This window comes from Nanorana parkeri, unplaced genomic scaffold (genome assembly GCF_000935625.1).
Source record: "Nanorana parkeri isolate BGI_ZX_2015 unplaced genomic scaffold, ASM93562v1 scaffold1496, whole genome shotgun sequence".
NCBI classification, from domain to species: Eukaryota; Metazoa; Chordata; class Amphibia; order Anura; family Dicroglossidae; genus Nanorana; species Nanorana parkeri.
This window is the reverse complement of record NW_017307764.1, coordinates 93234-118992: the sequence shown is the minus strand read 5'-3', so window position 1 is coordinate 118992 and position 25759 is coordinate 93234. Positions and strand designations below refer to the sequence as shown.

Genomic DNA, 25759 nt, shown 5'->3' with positions numbered 1-25759 from the left:
TGATGATTGGGAAGACTTTAGCAGAGCATTTGTCTCTCCAAAAAGCCTGCTGTCTCACTGCACTATTGATAGAGGCACTGGAATCTCAAGAACTGCCTAAAGCAGGCTATGACCTCTGTGTGGCAAGAGGTTGTATTCACTGCCAAATCGCTTAACTTAGAGACGAGAGGGAAACTATACGTGAACCATGCGCAGTGACTGAGACCCCTGATGAGGCAGGCAAGACCACATGCTCTGAACTCTACTAACGGACCCATTTAGCAAGAATTCAGGAGGCATCTGCTTCACAGAGGCACAAGGCCTAGAAGCACCTAGCAGTGTGGTTTCAGTTTGCGGTGTACTAAGAAAAAGCAGAGGATGCCTTGCAGCAGTTTGTCTGGAAGTGGCAGAAAAAAAACAAATGAAGATCTAGAAAGTGCAGTGTGGCAGAGAGGTAGGACAACTGCTTTAGTAAATAGCAGAATCTTGGGAGCGTGGTATGACACTGAGAAAAAAGAACTATGGATCCTTAAACCCTTTCACTGCCAGTGGGCCCCTGTAAAAACAGCAGCCGGAGTTTGTCTATCTGCATAAAGCAGGGTTTAAATTGGAAGTGATTTTGGCAGCTGAAAGGCCACCTGATCACTTCCTGGGCCCGGTAAACAGTGAAGCTGTTCAAGCATGATCTGATAACTCTAAATTGATGGCTTGTACAGGCTTTTACAGCTTTGCCTAAGGATAATTGAGTACTATATTTAGTAGTTTCATGGGCGCACTAAATTTTTTGAGCTTGGCATGTTGGGTATCTATTTATTCGGTACAACCTCGTATTTTTTTTATACTTTACCAAAAAATTGGGTATATTTTGTTTTTGTGCACTACAATTTAACTAAAGTGTATATTTTTACTGAAAATTGGGGTTTAATAAAAGAGTTGATATAATGTGACATAAAAATTTGCAACCATTTTATTCTACAGGGTCTCTGCTTTCAAGAATATATCATTCTGAGGGGTTTGAAGTCATTTTCATGCCTAAAATGTGGATCTTTATATTATTATACAGGATTTATATATCGCCAGTTTGCGCATCGCTTTACAAAACTGACGGAGACAATACAGTTTACAATACAATTTCAGTACAGGAGGTCCCTGCTCATGAGAGCTTACAATCTAGTAGATTACAACAGGGCTCAAAATTTCAGGTCCTGAGCTACTCGCCAGGCCTTAAAAGTTACTCGCCACCAGTTGCCCTGCATAACACAAAACACACACAGGGCACAACACGCACCAGCACAACGACCTGGGCACAGAGCATTACACATACAGCCACAGCACAACGCACAGACCATTACACATACAGCCACAGCACAATGCACAGAGCAATACACATACAGCCGCAGAACGCACAGAGCATTACACATACAGCCACAGCACAACGCACAGAGCATTGCACATACAGCCACAGCACAACGCACAGGACATTACACATACAGCCACAGCACAACGCACAGGACATTACAAATACAGCCACAGCACAACTCAGAGCGTTACACGTACAGCACAACACACAGAGCATTACACATACAGCCACAGCACAACGCACAGAGCATTACACATACAGCCACAGCACAAGGCATAGGGCATTACACATACAGCACAACGCACAGGACATTACACAGCCACAGCACAACGCACAGGACATTACACACACACGGCACCCAGACACATCTCTATGCCCCCCTCAATTACCTGCTGGCAGGGGCCTGACACTTGAGATTAAGCCATGCATAGTTATTGCAGCTCAGGCTGCAAGAAGGGGACCTGCGGCACAGCAAGCTGCTGGGGCCCCTCCCGTGGTCTGCCAGTCCGCCCCAGGGCTTCCCCTGTATTGTGACGTCCGTGAAGTTACGGTGTTTTATCATTCCATCAGACCCATGACTTTATCGGATCTGATTAAAGTTGCGGGTCGGATGGAATGATAGAACACTGGGACAGAACACGGGACACACGACAGCAATAAAAAGTAACCGAATGAATACCCTGTGGGTGATACACTTGGCACTGCTGTCACTGCTCTGCAAAAGCAAAACTACAACTCCCATAATGCTCCGCGCGCAGACTGGAAGTTATGACGCCAGCAGTAAAGATGGCTGCATGACGGCAGCCATCTTTACTAAGGGAAGGTGCACGGCTGTGAGCAGCAGCATTGAGGGCAAGCCGTCCTCGGTCCATGACTGACTCAATGGCTTAATTTCCACTTGCCCCCACGCAATTTTCCCTCGCAAAATGCGAGGGGGCGAGAGGAAATTTTGAGCCCTGGATTATAACATGTGTGCAAAAACGTCTTGATCCCACAGAACAATGTCCTATCTCCCCAGGACAGCATGCTAAAACAAGCCCATTCAGTACATGAGAATATCCACTAGATGTGGCTGAGCCTTTGTCTAGGGTCCAATAACCTTAAGGCAACTATGAGTAAGTCAACCCTTTTTTATAAATTTATGGGAAGGGGCAACACCCAAGCTAGTGACAGAAAACAGATCATGGTATAGTTTAAGGAAAATATGAAGTTAAGAGTTCAACCCACCAGTGCTCAAATTCAAAATTAACTACATAGAAAATGGCGATTACCCGTCTCATTTCTGGGTCACTAGTGTTTACAACTTTAGGAAGCAGCACGAAGATCAGTAGCGGCAAAACCATCATCATCACCTGTACAATTAAAAGAGAAAAGTTTAGATTAGATCAGGAATACACATTACATTTATCCCTGCTTTCACATTAGAAAATGCTGTTACACAACCAGGGAATATAGAGATAGATAGATAGATAGATAGATAGATAGATAGATAGATAGATAGGAGATAGATAGATAGGAGATAGATAGATAGGAGATAGATAGATAGGAGATAGATAGATAGGAGATAGATAGGAGATAGATGTTGTGTGGCAATCCCACTGTAGAATTGGGAGTTAAGATCGCCTGGGACTCTCAGCCAGAGGGGCTCAGACGTCTCAGAAAGCAAGGGTTTGTCAGGATTATGCTTGGGATCCTGAAACTCGGAGGTTTCAAGGTGATTCAGGAGGGAAGATGAGATCCCCAGCACTCGATAAATAATACAGAGTTCTAGATAAAAAAGTGCATTTTTTATGTTTGCAGATGACAAGGCCATGCAGTGGGATAAAATCCCTACAATATTTTCCTACAAGCTGGCTTGTGAGCAAACCTGGACACATTGATGGGGCACCTGCATAACAAAAGGTGTTTAATATGGATAAAAATGTTATGGACTTGAGGGATAAAAAACAAGCTGCATCGCACAAGAGAGAAAATGCACCCCTGTACAAAGCATTAGTAGACCCTCAACTTGAATATGCAGAACAGTTTTGGGTACCAGTTTACAAAAAAATGCTGTGGAACTGGACAGGGTGCAGGAAAGGGCAACTAAATTGAGGAAAAAGATGAACTGAACATATTCTTTCTTGAGAAGAAGCAATTCGGGCGGGGACAAAATCACCTTGTTTTTAAAGCATTACTAAAACGCAAAAAGCTTTTAGATTTGGATAAGAGTGGTGAGGTAAAGAACATCTGTCAGGTTTTTATTGCTGTCCGTGTCCCTTCTCTAATTGTCCTGATGACCAATGTCATGTCAATGTACTTTAACTGGTAATGAAAGTTAGGATACATCCAAAATTTTGAGTTTCCACCAGATCAGGAATAGAAGGGAAAATGTCTAATGGGGACACTTGCTACTGTGACAGATTTCCAAGAGAAAATTTCCCTCACATTGGAAGGATAGCCTCTCAATTTCTGATACAGATGCTACAGTTCCTGCTTTAGATACACTTTAAAAACAAATGGTAAACCTGATGCAAAAGTTGCTCACATTAGGGTTTTGCAAATGACTAAAAGGCACTGTCTGCACCTGGAGGAAAAGAGAATTTTGCTACCAAATTCTTATTTTGTTTACTGCGGGACACAGCTAGTTACATAGTATTTGAGGCCGAATAAAGACACAGGTCCATCAAGTTCAACCTATTGTGTGTATGTTTTGGATTCTGCATGTGTTTGCGTGTGTACGAGTCCCCGTGTGATATTTAAGGGTACCTGTACCCAGGGCCGGCCTTAGGCCTTTAGGCACCCTGTGCGGGAAAGCTTTACAGCGCCCCTCAGTGGCCACACCCATTTCCCCCAATATCTGCACCATTTAAAGACTCCAATGTTGTTAAGCCGCAAAGAAACATATTAAAAAGTATGATACAAATAAAACTTTTATTCAAATGTAATAAACTTGTCGGCACAATAAAAGTATTCTTATTAAATAAAACAACAGAAGGTAAACAATAAATGTCTAACTAAAATAGAGTATATAAAAATAAAGTGTCAGGTTGTCATGACGATCCCTTTTTTCAAGTAAGTGCATCTAGAAAAGTAAAAATAGAAAACAGAACACAAAACCTAGACTACATGTAAAATTAATTAATTACTATATGTCCGAATACACGAAAAATATATTCAGGCGCATAGTAATTTGTTTAAGACTGTATGGGGGCCATATTGGCCACCTGGGGGGGGGGGCGGTTTTCACTTTTTTTAAATAATTTTTTTAATTTTGTATTTTTTTCCATAATTTTATTTTTTTATTTTTTACTGTAAGGGGGGCTTCGGGGAAACATTAGGGGTCCAAACAGACCCCTGACATTTTCCTTCTAAAATAGAATTGAGGACACCAAATCCTCAATTTCTTTTTCAGCAGCCTCAGTACAGAGGCTTCCCATTCATTCAGACACAGTAAATATTTCTCTATCATCAATCAGCTGATTCTGAATGGGGAGGAGCCTCTGTACTGACTGCTTCTCCCCATTGAGGAATACCTGAATGAACAGGCCTGTTCATTCATAACTGGGGACACATAGTACTATGTGTCCCCAGTTATTTACAAACACTGGAGTGATCAGACGATCACTCCAGTGTTTGTCCTTCTCACACGGAGGATCAGTAAATATCAATATTTACCGATCCCCCGCTCTGCCACGCACAGAGCCGTTGTCATCCGGAAACTGACAGGATGACAGCGGCTCAGATTTCCTACCCGCTCGGCCATTCTGACAGCTGCGGGCGCGGCTTCTCTCCCCCTCACCGCTCCGCCATCCTGACAGCAGGCAGCACTCCCTCCTGCACCCCCCAGGGGAGGGGGGTAGACGAGGGAGCGCTGTCAAATCGGATGGCCAGTGGTGAGGGGGAGAAAAGCCCCCCCTAGGGCTAGCTGTGTCGGCCACACGGCGCCCTTGTTGCCATGGTGCCCTGTGCGGCCACACAGCTCGCACACCCCTAAGACCGGCCCTGCCTGTACCCCTGTATGTTACGGTCTCTGAGGAAATTGTCCAAAAGTGTTGAATCATTCAAAATGCAATCAGCTGATACCACTGCTTGTGGCAGAGAGTTCCAGACCCTAACCGCTCTAACTGAAAAGAAGCCCCTACGCCCCTGTGGTTAAATCTTTTCTCCACCAATTGTAGGTGGTGGCCTCTAGTCCTTGTTATGGAGTTTACCGTAAAAAGTTTATTGCTGATGTTCCTATCCCCACTGAACATCTTGTACATCAAGATCATGTACCCCCTTAATCTCCGCATCTCCAGCGTTAGCATATTTATATTTTGTAACCTTGTCTCATAGCTTTGGTCCTCCATCCCCTTAGTTTAGTTGCCCTTCTCGGGACTCTCTCCAGCCCAAGGACATCCTTTCTGTGGATTGGTGACCAAAACTGAACCGCATACTCCAGATGAGGTTGAACCAGCTATCTATAAAGTGGCAAAATTATAGATTTGTCTATACAGTACATTCCATTTTTAATACAAGACAGTACTCTGCTCGCTTTGTTTACCGCAGCCTGGCATTGCAAGCTATTATTTAATCTGTGGTCTACAATTACTCACAGATCCTTTTCCGTTTCTGACTTCCCTAGTGGATTTCCCATTAATGTGTATTCCGCTTGCCTATTTTTAACCCCAAAGTGCATTACTTTACATTTATTGACATTAAACCTCATCTGCCATATACAGGTGAAACTCGTTGGACACGTTCCTGTAGCCAATTTTCTATCCATGTACTCACCATTTCATCTATGCCCATAGACCTCAGCTTGTGTAGTAAGCGTTTGTGGTACGTTGTCAAATGCTTTCGAAAAATCCAGATCTACCACATCCACCAGCTTCCCTCTATCCATATCTCTACTCACCTCTTCGTAGAATGTCAGTAGGTTGGTCTAGCAGGAACGGTCCTTCCTAAATCCATGTTATCATTTATACAATTTTCATGAACAGACTCTACTAAGTAGTCCTTTATCATTCCCTCTAACAGTTTGCATACTATTGATGTTAGACTAACTGGTCTGTAGTTCCCAGGTTGGTATCTTGACCCTTTTTGAATATCGGTACTACCGTAGCTTTCCGCCAGTCACTTGGTACCAGTGATTAAGAAGTCCTTGAAAATGAGGGATAATGGTCTCGCTATAACCTGAGTTTTTAAGTACCTTGTTATCTGGTCCTAATGCTTTATTTGCATTAAGTTTTTCAAGTCTATGTTAAACCCCGGCTACCGTCAAACACTGTGGTATATTTTGCAATGAGCCACTCACATTCTTATCTTCATTAAACCCTTCTTTTTCTTGTGTATACTGGGGAGAAAAAAAATAATTCAACACCTCGGCCCTCTCCCTGTCGTTTGTGACTAATCTTCTGTTTTCATCCTTTATTGGGCCTATCTGCTCCTTTGTTATCTTTTTACTGTTTATAGATTAGTAGGATTTTTTGGGGGTTCCTCTTACTGACTGTGGCAATATGCTTTTCACAGTCTATTTTAGCTGCCCGAATTTCGTGTTTACATCTTTTATTACATTCTTTGTACTTCTGAAATGCCAATGCCGTCCCTTCCGTCTTATATTTTTTACATGCCACGCTTTGTCCTTGATGTGTTGTTTTACTGTTTTATTTAGCCATGCAGGCTTAGTTTTTGATCTTTTATTTTTGATCCCCAATGGTATCCACTTGGTAATAGCTATATGTACTGTATGCTTAAAACAATCCCACTTCTCGTCAGTGTTCAGTGTGATAAATAAGTTGTCCCATTTGGTGTTGCATACTAGCTGACGCAGCTTGTCAAAGTTTGTCTTTCTGAAGTTTAGTGTTCTTGTCCGACCCACACACACTTCTCTTTTCTGTACCCAATATTAAAAGTAATCAAATTGTGGTCACTATTACCCAGTGTCTCCCTAATCGCAATGTCTTCAACTAACTCTGCATTATTGGAAATTAGTAAATCAAGTATTGCATTTTTCCTAGTTGGAACCTCAACCACCAGTAACTTCCTCAAAATTCTACATCCAAGAACTCCAGTTATATATGCTCTACCTAAAGTCCATAAAAATGCATTCAATCCACCAGGTCGCCCAATAATATGTAGTTGCGGGGGTCTTTAACTGAAAATGTCAGCACATATGTGGACCATTTTTTACGTCCACATGTGGAAGCCCTTACATCATATGTAAAAGATACTCCCCATCTAATATCACAAATTAAAGATCTCGAAGTCCCAGAAGGTACTCTCCTAGTAGGCCTTGATGTTGAAGCCTTATACTCTTCCATACCCCATCAAAAAGGGATAGATGTTATAAAGAAAGTTTTAGCTTCCCTAGGAACATCTGAATACAACCACAACACCTTTCTAATTCAACTCCTACATTTTATCTTGACTCATAATATCTTTTCTTTTGACAACAACCTCTATGTCCAGGTACAGGGTACAGCTATGGGAACACGATGTGCTCCCTCATATGCTAACCTGTACCTGGGGGTATGGGAAGAGGATATCTGGTCCAGAGACGACTTGTCCATGTACCTGTGCCATGTACTCTCCTGGCACAGGTACATTGACGATATCTTGATTCTCTGGACAGGGGGTAAGAACCTTTTGGAAGATTTTGTTGAGGTTTTAAACTTCAACGATCTTAATCTCAAATTCACTATGAATGCAGATGAATCAGAACTGCCTTTTCTGGATATCTGCATTTGTAAAAGTGAAAGAAACAGTTTATATACAAAGTTATTTAGAAAGAACACTGCGGGAAACTCTTTTATTAGAGGCCAGTAGTGCCCACCCCCAAAGCCTTAAAAATAGTATCCCATACGGACAATATCTGAGGATAAGGCGAAATTGCAGCCTAGATGAGGACTTCGAATTTGAAGCAAAAAATTTAAGATACAGACAAAGAGGATACTCTGATAGAATCCTACAAAAAGCGTATAACAGAACCAAAGCCAACTATGGACCAAATTGGTTTCAGAAAGAAGAAAAAAACAACAAAATGATCAATTGAGATTAATTTTTACATACAATAATCAACATCAAGTAATTAAAACACATTAACCAAGCATTGGCATTGTTTATTAAAAGATTCAAGAATTTCAAAGCTTTTAGAGCAAAAACCAACAATAATCTACAGAAAATGCCCATCTTTGAAGGATAAACTAATTTCCAGTGAATACAATACAAATTTAAAAAAAACTGTCCTGTTGTAAATACCCAGGCACTTACAAATGTCAGAAGTGCAAATTTTGCACCTTTATTCAAACAGGGCCAGAGATCACTATCCCCAGTGGGCAAAGTATTAAATGCAAACATTTTGCCAACTGTGAAACCAAGGGAGTCATATACTTGCTAACATGCATATGCAACATGTTTTACATAGAGAAAACTAAAAGAATGCTAAAAAACAGAATTGCTGACCACATCTCTGATATTGGGGCACATGACCTTAGGTCCCCATTGCCAGACATGTGATACATGCACATGGGGGAAAAACTCAGGGACTTAGTTTCTTTGTTATAGAGAGAATTCATGCATCCAGTAGTGGGGAGACTGGGACAAACTCCTGCTTCAAAGGAAGTGTAAGTGGATTCATTCCACCAGATCCTATGATAGACCAGGAATTAACAAAGCTATTAATTTTAGTTGCTTTTTATGATTTTGACCCCTTCTTCCTTCCCCCGGCCGTTATGATTAGAGTCCCGTTCCAAATTGAGATCGCTTGTTTCTTTTCTTAAAAAATAAGAGTCACAAAAACATGCATTCGTATGGGATGCATATGTACAGGTCAGAGAAATATTTGTCCCTTTAAAGCAAAATTGTAAGGTATAGACTGCTATATACTCCTTTTTTGTATCTATCGGAATATCATGGAGGACTTTGAAGGCTTAGAAATACCGAGGAAAATCTCCCCCAAAAAATTGGTGCATAACTAACTCTGTGCTTGGAGAATTCTATCCAATCTCCAGCATGGATAGATGAAATATATGTAACATCACAATTTATATGCACTTATCTCTATATACATTTATCAGTTTTTCTTCGCTTCACCGTAACGCCCCCATGCCATTTTGTAGGAATACACAATGAAAAATATGTAGCAAATATATATCCATTTTTATATATGGACTTGGTTTATATATCTTGGATAATATTAGTCTGTGAAGATACAATTTGTTTTTGTTAAAAATGAATAGCCTGGGGCGTGTCCTAGCTATGGCGGAGTGAGCACGCTTCTTCTCCGGCTCTCCCGCACCGCTCCACAGCCAGGAAGATTTAGAGCACCAAACGAGCCCAAAAGATGAGCAAAACCCGCCAGAAGATGCCCTAGACACCCAGACCACAAGCGCCAGGCAAGCGGAAGGCGTTTTTCTCACCAGCGGCACAGACGACCAAGGAGGTAGGCCTCAAAAAAGCCGCGGCCTCGAGTAGTGGGGTCAGATACACGCCGATCGCCATACACGTCCCGGACCTCCCCACCTCCCTCTCCTGAGATGGAGCCATTGAATAACACCCCGCAAGACTTCAATAGGGGCGAGATGGGCTTGTGCCCGCGGAGTGGGATTCCAGCCATGCCACAGGATCCAGATGCTCTGGATATAGGGGCCTTGATCCGGCTGCTGCCCACTAAGGCTGATATTGAGGCCCTGGTGGAAAAACTGGAGGAGACCCACAGGAGAGAGATCCAGGGGGTAAAACAAGACGTCACCCTGCTGACTGCTAGGGTGGAGGGAGGGGAGACAGCCACAGCGGCCATCTCATTCAGACTGCAGGAATTGGAAGAGGCTAGAGACATCCAATCAGCCATGCTGTCTGACATGCACCTCCATATTGAAGATTTGGAGGATAGAAATAGTCGAAACAATCTGAGACTCCGGGGTATCCCAGAGGCGACGGGCACCAAAAATGTACATGACACAGTGGTAGCTATTTTCAACTCCCTATTAGGTAACCCACCTAATACGGTGATCGACATAGACCGGGCTCACAGGGCGCTAGGCCCGCGTTCCCGGGGACCCGGAATGTCCCCGCGACATTGTATGCCGACTACACAAGTTCCCGATCAAGGAAGAAATCCTACGCAAAACTTGGTCGCATGGACCTCTGGACTTCGATGGGGCATCCGTGAAGATCCTGCCGGACCTCTCCAGGGTGACCCTCCAACGGAAAATGCTCCTGAGGCCTCTCCTAACCAGATTGAGGGAGGCAGGTATTGTATATCGGTGGGGATTTCCATTCCATCTACTTGTGCGCAAGAATGCCCAAACCTTTGCCCTGCGACAAAGGGCAGATCTGCCCGCCATGTTTGAATTCCTTGAATTCCTGGGGATGGAGCCTTTCCCGGTCCCTGACTGGTTGCAACGCCTGCCGAAAGGCAACACCAGGCAGAGTGGGCGTCAAGCATCCTACGCCATGCCTCAAAGGCCACCTCAACAACGCCGCCGGAGAAGGTCTTCCTCCAGGGGAACTGCCAGCGAACTATGAGGGGCCTATAGACCCAGCCTAGTGAATCCACGTTCCTGTTTGGTGCCTTCTAATATCTGGGACCATCCCTATCTATCATCCCTATGGGAGCCAGGCCCGGGCTTCAGTGAACTTCACCTTATTTGATCGATCCACATTTAATTTACTAGTGTCTGTATTTTTAAGAGGTTTTATGTAGGTATTGTTAGTCAAATGTGTTATCTTGCATGTCTTTTTTCAATAAAATAAATTTTTCATGTAACCAACTGACTTGTCCAGATCCTGAAACTGACCACTACTAACCCATCATCTTGTGACGAGTTAACCCCCCCTTTTTTCTGCACAAATACGGTCAGGGATCGGACTACACAAGCAGTTGCGCAAACATAAGGAGGGGGATTAGAATTCATCGGATCTCCAGGTAGGAACAAAACCCAATTTGAACTAACTTCACCTTATTACCCTCGGGAACTGCACAGGGGGGGTAAGATACCGGATGTGTTTCCCAGGCCGGCGGCAGTGGACGAGCATTCCCTCCCCCCGTAGAGCCCTGACAATTTACTTTTTGGGTCATTATTTGGAACTCTGAGGGTTGATAGAGGACTGGGTTCCTGCCTCAGAGGACTAATCTGTGTGATGTCAAGACGCCACCATGTTGATTTGTTAAACACTCGACGGAGCCCACTATGCCCACAGTTCACTCCTAACCTCCTAGGGTCACAAGTGTATAAAAGACAGGGTCTGGGTGGCAGCATCACTCACCCCTAGATATTTAGTGAGGACACGCCAAATTGGGGGTTGGGGGGATGGAAACCCCAAGATACATAGGCTATGTTATGTATTCTCCACAGGCTGCTTATACTGCTAAAATGCATGTTGCATAATGTTCTAATCTTTTGGTTACAATAACTGTTAATGTTTACCTTGAAAGGTGCTGACAACGCTGAGTTAACAATTGTGAGTGCCACATCACTCTATTTAATCCTGGCTTGGAGCGGTGGGGGTTGAGTGGAACCCTGCTTAGTTTAGCCACACCCCCACTTAGGTTCTCCCATCATCCGGGAAAGTTACCCAGGGTGGGTACAGTTTGGGGTCGATACCCCGTTAGTTTTTGTTTTGTGTGTGTTGTGTGTCCGTGTTGGTCGCTTTCCCCACTTTCTCATCCTCCTAATCTCCAACCTTGCCTATACTGCTCCATGCGGGCGACACCTGATACGGTTCAGACGTCGTCAAACTTAGCTCGCTGTACAACACTAACTTGTCCGCCGGACCCTCCCTCTTGCTATTTGCCCTTCAGATCTCTCCTCGTGGATTCCCTACAATACACGGCAGGTATAGAACATACCATCATGCAATCGGTTCCCAACTCAGTGGTGTCCTGGAACGTTAAGGGTCTGAACATTCCGGAGAAGGACAGCCGTCCTTAACGAACTCCACCGTCTAAAGGCTCAGGTAGGATTTATCCAAGAGACGCATTTCCAGGTATACCAAGATTCCCAGATTTCAGAACCATCACTTTCCGCATGCGTACCACTGCGGATCCCCCGACGGTAAAAAACAAGGGTGTCAGTATTGTGGTGCATAGGACTGTAGGGTGGCAATATGTGGACTCCAGACATAGTCCAGAAGGGAGGTTCATTTTCGTGAAGGGCAAGATAGGCCACGCCATCTGCGAATGTAAATATGCCCAATGTAGGCCAGATTCCATTTCTGGAATCCACCTTAAAACAACGTGAAGAATTCACGGAGGGAACACGCGTTATGGGTGTGGACTTCAACCTGGTGCTTGATCCGACACTGGATAGCTCTATGTCGGCGTCACATCTCCCCTACTCTGCTCTCAGACGGGTCAAGAAATGCTTACGACAGTATCAATTGGAAGATATATGGCGCATAATGCACCCTAAAGACCGAGACTACACCTTTTACTCCAACCCACATGGCTCGTACTTCAGAATAGATTTGTTCATGGTGAAACACGGGGACCTGCCACTGATGAAGGGGACCTCCATCGGTACTATCACACTCTCAAGATCATGCTCCGATATCCCTGACCCTTGACTTAGTCCCGACAGACCGAAGATCCTGGACCTGGCGACTGAATGATTTCCTCCTTCACGACCCTACAGTAGTTTCGGAAATCAAAACCGACCTAGCACATTATTTCGCAAACAATGACACTAATGACCGTAACCCCATGACCATCTGGGAGGCTCACAAGGCATACATCAGGGGCACATTCATTAAGTTAGGTGCTAGACTCAAGAAACAGAAGATTGCTAAAATTGAAAGTCTACTAGCGGACATTTCTCGCCTTGAGTCGGTACATAAACAATCTCTGGCCAAGTTGGTTCTCGGGCAGCCGACAGCGCTCGGAGAACAGCTCAAATCCCTTTGTTTAGCTAAAGCCAAAAGGTATGTTGCCTCAATGCAAACGAATATTCTACGAACTGGGGGACAAATGCGGCAGACCTCTGGCGAGAGCACTGAGGATACAAAGAGCACAGTCCTTTATTCCCGAGATACTGTCCCCTACGGGCGGTAAGACAAGCAAGACAGCGGATATAGCAGGGGTTTTTAAGAACTACTACGCATCCCTATACAACCTACAAGGCCAGAATCCGAGGCGGAACAACCCACACCGTAGGCAGGGGTGTGGAATTCGTATCGCCCGACGCACGGGACATGTAGTTCCGGGCGCCGGGCAAGTGGTTTTCTCACTGTCTTAGTCCTGCTACGGACAAGTAGCAGGGCTGGCTTTACTTTTTCCCGATCTACTGAGCCGACCTGTGACAGTCTCATTGTCACAGGTTGGCTAGAACTATGAGGTGAGTGAAAAGCACTCACCTCATAGTCCTCCTTTAATAAAAAATGAAAACCAGCCCCACTGCCCCATCTGCATGCGCATAAACGTGCAGTGTTTTCAACTGCGATCTGTGTGCTACCGCTCGGAAAACACCGCAATCTGCCTGGCATGACTGGGGTGCCATTAGAAAATAATGGCACTGCCAGCGCGATCGGCGGTGGTGTGCGATCTGTGACTGACCGGTCATCATGCACGAAACCGAGCGGATGGCTGGGTGGTCACGGAATCGCACACCACCGCCGATCGTACCGTCAGTGCCATTATTTTCTAATGGCACCCCAGTCGTGCCAGGCAGATTGCGCGTTTTCCTGCTGCAATACCGCCCGGGCGATCGCACACGATCACGGTTGAAAACACTGCGCGGTGCATGACGTGAAAATAGGTACATGTACCTTTTTTTTCAGCGATTGACCCCCAGATGTAACCCCACACATGCAGATGCAACCGCACACGATCGCACGTCCCGGGAATCCGCAGGTCTGCACCAACCCTAAAGGGTAAATCCACTTTCCAAGTAATTTGGGAAAATGGAATTACCCGCACAAATCTCCCTCCCACTATACTCACCTTTCAGCAAACAGTCCTTCCCGTCCACCAGTACGGGTGTACTATCTGTACCTGTTCCATGTAGTCTGAATTTCGCTCGCAAATTGCAAGCACTCGTTGGTCAACGCAGTCACCTGACGGCACTGACCAATGAGAAGCGCTTCTTAGCACTGCTAAATACGGTTTTGGGTAAAACTAATTTTTTTTGTATCAGGACAAGTAGATTGTCATGGAGGGACAAGTAGATTCGGCCCCCACTTTAGTCCTTGGACAAGTAGTTTTTTCAAAAATGTCCACACCCCTGTGGCGGTATACTCTAGACCTACGGCTCAGATTCGGGTCAATGGTCTCCTGTCGGAAGCCTTTGATATTTCAAACGGCACGCGACAAGGGTGGGAGGGTTCTAAGGTGAGAATGAAAATCATTGGGGATAGCCCAATGATTTTCATTCTCACCTTAGAACCCTTCCTCCGTAAAATCAGGGCCAACGGTAATGTAACCGGAGTAGAGCTAGGAAGTGGGGGTAGACACAAAGTCGCAGCCTTCGTGGACGACCTGCTCTTTTTCCTCACCAACCCAACTGTGTCCCTACCAAACCAGATGAGGGAATTTGAGCTCTACGGAGCGGTGTCACATTTTCTCATCAACTTTCAAAAATCTACGGCCCTTAATGTTTCCGTCCCGGGTTTCCTGCTCCCGGGCCTAAGGTCTGCATTTCCATTTAGGTGGGAGGCGGAGTCGTTGGGGTACTTAGGAACAGTTATACCCGCAGACCTTTCCCGCACATTTCAGCTCAATTTTACTCCGCTACTCAAAGAAAATCGGTCGGACCTTGCGAGGTGGCATGCTGGTACATTCCCATGGTTCGGCAGATGCAATATCTTGAAAATGAATGTGATGCAGCGCATTTTGTATCTATTGCAAAACCTGCCGATTCATATTCCACAGGCATTTCTCAAAGCCATTAACAGTGCATTTACGCACTTCCTATGGGCGCACAAACCACCGAGGATTAAATCAGCAGTCTTGTGACTACACAAACTCCGGGGAGGTATTGGCTTGCCCGATGTACTCAGATACCATGCGGCGTGCCACCTCGCGAGGGTACTCGACTGGTGTCGTCCCGGCTCACTAAAACAGTGGGTAGGAATTGAGGAGGCAGAAGTGAATGTTCCCCTGTCGGCCCTTCCGTGGTGTGAGAAAGGAGTCACTGTGTCAGTGAAACCACATCCCACTATTGGACGGACGTGGTCCATATGTCGTAAATACTTCCCTGCTGGAAATGTTTCACCTGCTCCACCACTATTTCCAATTATAGGGAACCCAGGCTTCACTCCCGGATTGGAAAAACCCTGGGTTCACTAGGTTAGCTGAGACAGGAGTACACAGGGCCCAACACTTTATTTGGAATAATAACTGGGTGTCCATAGGAGAATTGTCTAGGGAACCTCAGTGACTCCCGCTGTACTTTTGGGAAAAGATACAGCTAACACATTTCCTTAGATCCATATCGCGGGAACGACTGTTCTACTTTGCGCACAAAACGTCTAGATGCACTAGGATCCAGGAATGTAACTACAAAACTCTCACACGCGGGTAGAACACCTGCGAACCTGCACAGAATCTTCCCCAAGGTAGATTCTGGGTGCTGGCGCTGTGGCCAGGACGGTGGGTCCATGATACATGTTTTCTGGACATGCCCGGCTCTTCAGGACTACTGGAGGGAGCTCAAGGCACTATTGCCCAAGTTCACCGATAGGGTCATTCCGCACGACCTGGCCTTCTTCCTTTTGCACCACAATACCTTCCCGAGGAAGGGATACAAAAAAATCAATTACTACCACATCTGCTCAATGCAGCCAAAGCTTGCATCCTGCTACGTTGGCGAGATCCACGACCCCCTACGGTGGGAATGTGGCTGGGAAAGGTGGGTGAAATCTGGCAAATGGAGGAAATGACGGTATCGTCCCCTGAAATGCAAACAGCCTTTAACAAAATCTGGTTCTATTGGGCAGAGTTCCTGCATTCTCCGGAATATCAAACAAGTCACCTCGGACCCACAGGTATCCTGAACAACTGAATCCAGGGTAAAGATCGTTTCTCTTTCCTTCTTGCCCCCCCCCCCCTATATGTCTCCTCTCATCCATGGTTTGTTCTATGTCAGTATTGTATAACTAGGATGTAGGTTGGATTTAATGCATCTGGTTGCTCCAGGAATAGGCACGGAATGTCCATAGGTATGATCAGTTGTTATTCTGCGATATACTATAAGAATACGGATATGGTCACGGGGTGTCGCAGGGTTCGCCTAATACCCAGACCTCTAAGCGATGAGGAGCCCGTACGCCAAAACAGTAAAGCTACCCCAGAACAACCAAATTCTCAGGGAGTGATTCCTATCGCCAGTAAGATGTATACCAGTAGAGAGAAAATGGAGTGAGGCAGCTATATCACACTAGTAACACTATATACCTAATGCACAAGCTTCATTTATGTTTGTATTGTGTTGAAATGTCTAACCTAATCAAAAAATAAAAAAACTACAGGTTCCATGTGATCGAACACTTAAATCCATCTCAGCATTGACAATTTTCCACCCGGATTATTGTATACTATGTTATCAAAATGCTTTGTTATTGTATGGACAACCCTGTTTTTTTCCAAAATAAATAAAAAAAAAAAAATGAATAGCCTAAAAAAACATTTATCATCAAAAATGCAATTTCATTCAATATTTTTTTAACATATATATAATTTTTCAATACGGTTTGTAATACTGAACTTCTTTCCGGTTGAAAGAAAATGTCTCCAGTGGGGACACAACTAAAACATGATGCGCTTTAAATACGCTTCATGTGTCACCAATTAAATCATTTAAGATTTCATTTATTTAGAAGAGAAAACCAAGGAACCTTCACTGAACAACGCCCTTCTGATGAAGCCCCGGTGTGGGAGGGGGTGAAACGCATCATAGGCGTTCAGTGAAGGTTTTCTCTATGTGGCTGCTTCAGCTGAGGCTGCTCTGTGCTCTTCGCCTGAAATATTTACTCACAAGCCATCCAAATCTGATACTTTGGTGAGAGCCTCTTTGTCTAAAGTCTCTTGTGGAGAAATAATGAGAAAAGAGACTCCACGGTTCCAGTGTAGGCTTATTCCTATAACGAAACAGAAAAGCCGAGATGGTGCCTATCTCCTGAAACCCTCAACTACTATTGAGCTCTTTTGTTACAATTGACGGCAGTCTCTCTCTGAGCTCCTCGGATCTTCATCTAAAAGGAACAAAGATACCAAGTCACCTCGCAACGTTTTCAGGAAAGACGCCGTTGTGGCTTTCTTGTATTATTTAACTTCACCTCCTATCAATCACTTTGGAAGAAAAATAAATCCAACAATATGAATATAGGAATCCAGTAAAGGCAAAGATCTACAACAACTGGTGCATAGAGCCGAGATACAGTTACATCTCCTGGATTTCCTACTCTGTTTGGATACAAATATAAATCAGCGGAGACATCGTTCTTCCCTTCCAAAGTTGATCTCTTAAATGAGGACACATTCCACCATGAGTTAAATCTCTTTTACAATTTGACAATATCGTTTTGTTTCCTTCCTTTTTTCATACATATGCATGCCTCAATCCTGGAAATATAGAGCTCTCTGTTTCGTCCCTCTTTTTTCTACAAACATGAGTCACTTCTTTTCTCCATATGGAGACTTTTAAAGCAAAGGAAAAAATATATATATTTATATCTTTAATACCCGCTTTTTCTGCCATCTAAGAATATTAGGTGTTTACACGGTGTGCCTCCATACTGCTTTTTCCATGATACACTGCTCGAAAACTATTAGCGGAATGCAGCCACATATATGTGTGTGCGTTTTTTCATTTCTTTGATGTTTATTGATAGCTTTTGATACTTGACATGTTTTGATATGTGCAATTTTAGATTTCTATAATTAAATATATATTTTTTATAAATATTTGTCTTATCTGTTGAAGGATTGGTGGGATCCCCTCTTCGGGGAAAAACCATATGCTTGTTAAATATGGATAAAAACCACATTTTAAAAAGACTTAATTGGTACCAATTCACAAAAACCGCTTAGTATACACTTATTGGGATTTTTTTTAAATAAAAAAAATTAAGCAGAATAAATTTAGAAGACATTTGATTATTTGATATTTTGTGTCAGGGTAAGGGCAAGAAAGTTCCAATTGAGGGTCCGAAGACGGAGGGGACGGCCCCGGTAAAGGCAGGTTATATAAAATCGGCATAATAAGCCTGGAACGCGTGCGCAATTTGATCAGTACGATGAACCATCTGGGAATCTTTCGATTGTATTTTAGGGATATACGTGCGGACTTCTGGTAAACAACTTCCAGCTGCCAAGGTATCCGTCAAATTGAAGGTGAGCTGCGATCCACGGGGCAGAAAGGCACTGGGGGAATCCCACATCCAAAATATCTCCAGAGGCAAAACAAAAGCAAAACAAAAAGAGGAAAAAAAAAAACCCATGTAAAAAGATAAAGAGATCCTCACGTAAGGTTGAAGTAGTGACATCTAGCCATCATCACTAAGGCAGGGAGCTGCGAGTGGTATTATCTTTCCGCGATTTCTTAAAAGGTTTAAAGCTGTAGCTTGTAATGCATTGATTGCCATGCGATGGGTATCCAGATGTTGATCCACTGTGTCAAGGCGTTTGTGGACCCCCTTGATAGCTTCATGCAGGCCAGCCACGTCTGTCCTGTGTACATGCTCAAATCGAGCAAACAGGGCCTCCATGTCCCTTTTGGAAGGGAGGTGATCCAGCAGGCGCCGGACATCTGCTGTGGAGCCATCCTGGGCAGAATCCTCATCAGAGGAGCCCTCTGGATCCGCCAGGAAGTGTGACATGTCGGCTGGCTGGGAGGAGTGTGAGTCAGAGGCTGCTGGGGATACTCCACGTGGGGCCGCCATGTGGCCTGCGGCGCCGGCAGATCGCGTAGCCGCCGGGGCCGCAAAGAAGCTGGAGATGCCGGCTTTCGGGGTCCGAGTGCGTTCCGGCTTGGAGCCCTGAGACTTCTTGCCTCTCTTGGAGCCCATTATGTGCGGCGATGAGGCACTGTATCGGCGATGCCCGGTCCGGTGTTGCGGAGCTAAGGACGAACACGTCCAGCCGCCGCCATTAGCAAGCTGGAAATTCTTTCTTTAGCGCCCCACAAATGAATCCATAGTTCAATGCTCTAGCCCAGGTGTGCCCATTAGGTCGATCGCAAAGCGATCCCTTTGGAGGATGGAGCCGCTATCACAGCAGCATGCCAAGCGGTGAGGAGAGACAGACCCGCTCGGCCTGCATCTGACAGCCGGCGGCTCTCTCTCCTCACCGCACATGCTGCTGTGACACCGCCATTACTATGGGATTTAAAAGAATAAATTGTACCCCCCCTTTACCTCTTGTTGCTTTATATTTTTTGTTAGTGTGTATTCAAAGGTTTATGCACATATCAATTTTTGTACAACATACCTTTTCATTATTGGAACCACTTGGCACCTAATTAATGCTTTAATCCATAAATGAAAAATAATTACACAGCGCTAATTAAACTAAAGTGAATACATGTGTATATATACACCAAAATTAGGTGTAAATTTATCTACTCATATGTGACGACCATATGTGATCAAAGTTCATGAATGTTAATTCAGTGTTTTCCATATGCAAGTGAATAACGCAAAAATAAAAAAAACTTACACTTAGCATGCTGAAATCAATCGTGACAAAAAGTGTGTGAACAGAATATAAATAATTTGTTATAAATGTGAATATGAATTTCTTTTTCTCTGTGATCAAAAATACATTTATCAACTTGAAACTATAAGTGATGTATTCCTATGATAAAGGATGTATTTTCTGTGATTGATTATGTGCAAAACTTCGATACACAGTCTTTTTTTATAAAAAAGTTGGTTAATAAAACATTTATGCAATATTGGAAAAGTCTCTGTGATGTTTATCAATTCATTCCACGTGAAAAAATAAAAAAATAAAATTGTTCCAAGTGTTCGGTGATGTGCACTCAGTCCTTAGTTTGGGGAGTGTATTGAGATCAATACCATTCCCCTCAAGGTGTGTACTCACCCCAAGTATCCGGCTGTAACAGATAGCCCCACACGTTTGTTTTTACCGGAGTAGGATAGTTTGGTTTGTTTTGTCGGCAACTTCTCCACACTCAATTCTCTAGTTAGAGCATGACCATTCTCTCATGCAAAAATGAGTAGATACATTTACACAAATTTTGGTGTATATATACACATGTATTCACTTTAGTTTAATTAGTGCTGTGTAATTATTTTTCATTTATCTATTAGATCCTACGGATCTATATCGCAGCAGCTTTTGTTTAAATACCTCACTTATTTAATTGATATAGCTGTAGATTCGTTGGAAATATTAGCGCTGCCCATTCAGTTAAAACTAATGCTTTAATCGACCTTTTATCACAAATTCATTGGGATTCGAGTTGGTTCATTATTACACTGCATTTACTATTACACTTAAAAAGTTAAATGGTTTTGATATTAATTCCATTTAATCTTATTTATTTATTTATTTTTCACGGTGTATTGTTCACGGATTTAATTATGAGGATTTGTACATATTCTCATTCATATTAGTGTTTATTTAGTTTTATAATGTGCTATTGCTAGGATTTGTAGTCCTCTGTAGCTGCTGGTATTCTGCATTGCGCTGTGTATTGCCCAAATTTTGCTCAATCATTAGTGTTTGTTTAGTTTTATAATGTGCTATTGCTGGGATCTGATATATTCCTCTATAGCTGCCGTTATTGGAGAGGACGGGTATGATGGTGGAATGGAGTGCAGGAATAGAGAGGACGGTTATGATGGTGGAATAGGGTGCAGAGGACGGGTATGATGATGGAATGCAGTGCAGGGTTGGAGAGGACGGGTATGGTGGTGGAATGGAGCCCAGGGATGGAGAGGATGGGTATGATGGTGAAATGGAATGCAGGAATAGAGAGGATGGGTACGATGGTGGAATGGGGTGCAGAGGACGGGTATGATGGAATGGAGTGCAGGGATGGAGAGGACGGGTATGATGGTGGAATGGAGTGCAGGGAAGGAGGACGAGTATGATGGTGGTTGGAGAGGATGGGCATGATGGTGGAATGGGGTGCAGAGGACTGGTATGATGGTGGGATTGGGTGCACGGTGTCGGATCCCCGGGTTCCAGGCTCCGGGGTTCTTGGGGCACTTACTGTCTTGAACATTCCCTCCATGTCTTTGATCTGACGAACTCCTTGAACTTGGTGTAGGGAATGAAGACCCTTATGCTGGGCTGCTCCCTCTCCCCGTCCTCCAGGTGTTGTGGAAATGTTATTATATGGACTTGTGGACATTTTTATTCTAGGATGTGTGTGTGTGTTTTATAGATTGTCACCTGTCTCCCTTTGTCGGATTCAACCGAGGGACGCTCTAGCAGAGCGTACTTGGGTTAAATCGGGATCAGCAGTAGAACCGTCAGTATGAAAACCTTCTCATGGGCTTAGGAGATGTGTTTGCGGTGTGTGTGGGCGTTTGCCGGTTTGTGAGTATCAAGCGCAATGCGCTGGGCCTATTGCCGGCGAACGTCTATACACGTTAGCGAAGCGGAGTATGCATAACGAGAGATACGTATTATATTTCTCTTTCGGCTGCACTATCCTTTTCTGGATAGATATCTGCTTTTATAAGAAGACATTGATTTATGCCTTGCTAGTGTGCTGGTACCGCTCATTGACAACTGCATTAGCAATGTCTCCGCAGATTAGCAATGTCTCCGCAGATAGTCTCAAACCTGTAAGAACAAGTAGAATGATCTTAATAGATACTGGTCATTCTGAGCAGTATTGAATAGGTTCCGCTGTATTGCTCTGGCATCTAAAATTAAAGAAGACCGCCTCCGAAGGGCCACTTAATTAAAACAGGACATTATAACCCAGGAATGCAAATTGGCCATTAGACCAGCTAAAACACCATACGTACACTATTCCCTTATCTCCAGATTAAAGGAGAACTATGAGGTGAGTGCTTTTCACTCACCTCATAGTTCTAGCCGACCTGTGACAATGAGACTGTCACAGGTCGGCTTAGTAAATCGGGAGGTGAGCGAACACATACCAGCGTTCACTCACCTTGCGATCCTGTCACGGCTCTCTGCCGTGACAGGGGAGGGGCTGGATTCCCCCCTCCCTGCACCGATCCCCCATCGCCGACTGGCGGAACGGACGGGGGAGGGGGCGGGTACAGCTGGCTCTGCCTCTAGATAGGCAGTGCCAGATGTCAGTCATGCAGCAGGGCGGATCCAGACATAATTGTCAGGATCCGCTTCAGCGTCTCAGTAAACCGCTAGCTACAGCTCACAGTATACTGAGCCTAGGGTGACAAGAGGACGCTAGTTTGTGTCCTCCCGTTACCCTAAGGAGAATTATGGGCAAAAGCCTTAACACCATAGTTCTCCTTTAAGCATTTTGCTCAGTCGATAACCCCAAATCTTATTTTCGATAGACGGACACCTTTCAAAATTATGTGCAGCACCTCTTCATCTTCCTAGGGCATGATCTCCGTTTTGTACAAACTGCTGCTTACCCCGCTTTGTTAAACACCCATACATGGCTAAATGGGAACAGACACTGGGGGATCCTATCACTAGGGAACAATGGGAACTGATTTGGAGGGCAGCAGCGAAATCATGCATTTGCTCAGTTTATGAGGAGAACCAATATAGAATATTGTACCAGTGGTACCACACTCCGGAATGTTTACACTCTTTCCAACTGTGTCACCGGAGTGCTGAATGGTCAAGTTGGTTCCCTATATCATGTATACTGGGGGATGGTCAAGTTGGTTCCCTATATCATGTATACTGGTCGTGTCCCAGGCAGCACGCCTTCTGGAGGATGGTACAGGTCACATTGGAACTTCTGCTGCAGACACGCCTCCCTTTAGAGCCTATTCATTATCTTTTGGTCTTCCATTCCTGCAACTCAATAAACACGAACGTAAATCGGCTCCTCATGTGCTGACAGCAGCTCGATGTCTCATAGCTCTCCGATGGAAGCGCTCGTCTCCTCCCTCTGAAGTGGAGCTTTATCAACATGTTAAGGCGGTACAGGGTATGGAATACTTAACGGCACAGTTGAACAATACATTACCGACTCATGAAAAGGTCTGGAAAGCCTTGAACTCTATTGAAGACCGAGTACTGGTGCCACAGTGATAAGGATCAGAAGGATAAAGATATCTATGGTGTGTTCCAATTTAAAGGGAGCCACCTACAGACTAATGTGTACTGAGCTATGACCTGAGGGGAGGGACCAGGGGAGAACAGGACCAGATACAGGCTGAATAGGGCTATCTTAGAAACTCTTCACCCTTGGAGGGGAAGGAGGCCATTTTGGTTTTTGATTTAAGTTTTTTGGTTTTGTTTTATGTGTATACTATGTCCAAAGTATATAGTTTAATCATTGTATTATGATTACTCTTTGCTTTACACTAGCTGGACCTGCACCCTTTTTTCCTAGAAGGACATAATGCTCGTCCCACGAGGTTTACTTTGAAAGAGTTACGCTGAGTGGCCAGATTATTATGACCACCCCATCAGTACTTCGTTGGGCCACGAGATAACTCCACAAGTTGACTTTGTTGGGGCGCCTCGTGACTCAACGAGATGTTGGAAGGTGATGCGAGGAATCTGACACTGCACTGTTGCCCTTCTGTTGTCTTGTACCAGTCTTGCCACTCTCCGTTCTGCCCAACATTGACTAGTCGCTGACGGCCACAATTCGCACGTTCAGACCCAAATTTTCAACTGACAGTCCAGTCTTTAAACACTTTAAAAATGAGCCCCTCTTGAACATTTAACGAATTCTGCTGTTTTGCTCATACTCGCTCCATGGCTTGTACCAACAATCATCCCACGTTCAAAGCCTGTTAAATCGCGTATTTTACCAATATCTTCAGTAAAAAAAATCACTTCTACTGTCGTGGTAAACAACCTGCTTCCCTATTTATAATGGTCTGGCCCTCTAGCAACTTCAGCGCGAAATTATAGCTAATTTGCCTACAAACGTCAGGTGGTCATAATAAACTGGCCACTCAGTGTATAGCACATATTGTTACATGGCCAATGCCCTTATACATATGTCTTTCTATATGCAGCCGAGGTATTCATTTTAAATACAATAGCAAAATATGTGGAAATGTTCGGACTAACATGTAGGTGTCTTCTCTGAATATTTACGATGTGCAATTGTCCCATTTGCAATATTCTGTAATTTTGTACTTTGTGTAAAATAAAAATAAAAAGCAGTTATTAAAAATTCCATACCAGACCCTTAAATCGGAGCAGGAATAGGGGGGGGGGACACACACGAGTGAGGACCCCATCCCTGCACCATACCAGGTCACATGTCCTCGACATTGGGAGGGTGCTTTTCCATGGGGGGGACCCCTCCCCACAACCCTGGCCCGGTGGTTAAGGGGGTCTGCAGGCCCCTTAATGGCATATGCCTGAGAAATCATGTTACGAATCCATCGAGAGATGGTGGCCGAGGAAACGGCCCGACCCCTCCAAGGACCATCCTGAACAATAAGGAATCCGATTCACGGAAGGAAGCCGTAGCATGCAAATAAACACTGATAGCGCACACCACATCTAAACAGTGCAGCACCCTCTCCTTCCTATGAACGGGCTTCGGACACAAGGAAGGTAAGACCATGTCCTCATTGAGATGGAAAGCCGAAACCACTTTAGCCAAGGACGGCCAAGGACGAAAGAACCACCTTGTCCCGATGAAGGATCAGCAACGGCGAGTTGCAAGATAGAGCCGCTAACTCTTAAACCCTGTGAACGGAGGTAATCGCTACCAAAAAGGCCACCTTTTGGAGACAAAGTCAGAAGCGGAATCGCCTTTAAAGGTTCAAAAGGAGATTCCTGCAAAACCGAGAGCACCAGGATCAGGTCCCAAGGCGGCAACGGGGACCGAACAGGAGGAACAAAACGCATAACGCCCTGTACGAAGGTGTTGGAAGCCATTGGCCTCAGAAAAACAGTCAAGGCCGAAAACTAGCCCTTCACCATACTCAAAGCCAAACCATGATCCACACCACGTTACAAAAAGGCAAGAATCCTGTTCACAGAGAACAAACGAGGTGGAAAACCACCCGACTCACACCAGGCAAATTATGCCTTCCACGTGCGATGGCAGATCCTCCGAGACACGGCCTTACAAGCTCTCAGCAATACAGAAATAACCGCATCTGAAAGACCACGGTCCCTCAATACCTGGCTTTCAACAGCCATGCCGTTAAAGCCAGCGACTGTAAAGAAGGGTGGCACACCGGACCCTGGGACAGAAGATCCAGACGAAGCTGCAGCCGCCAGGGAACGTCCGCAGCCAACTGAACCACATCTGCGTACCACGCCCACCTTGGCCAATCTGGAGCCATGAGGATGACAGGAATGCCTTCGATCACTATCATGCGTAGAAGACACAGCAG

General features: G+C 44.6%; 1 protein-coding gene across 2 annotated transcripts in view; it reads right to left on the bottom strand.

Moving 5' to 3' along the window:
• The window catches only part of EMC7 (ER membrane protein complex subunit 7), a 102272-nt gene that overhangs the window by 20548 nt on the left and 55965 nt on the right, over positions 1–25759 (bottom strand). For both annotated transcript variants that reach the window (XM_018570286.1, XM_018570285.1), the window contains exon 5: positions 2611–2691. In XM_018570286.1, coding sequence (XP_018425788.1) covers positions 2611–2691 — 81 coding nt within the window. The remainder of the gene's footprint in view (positions 1–2610; positions 2692–25759) is intronic.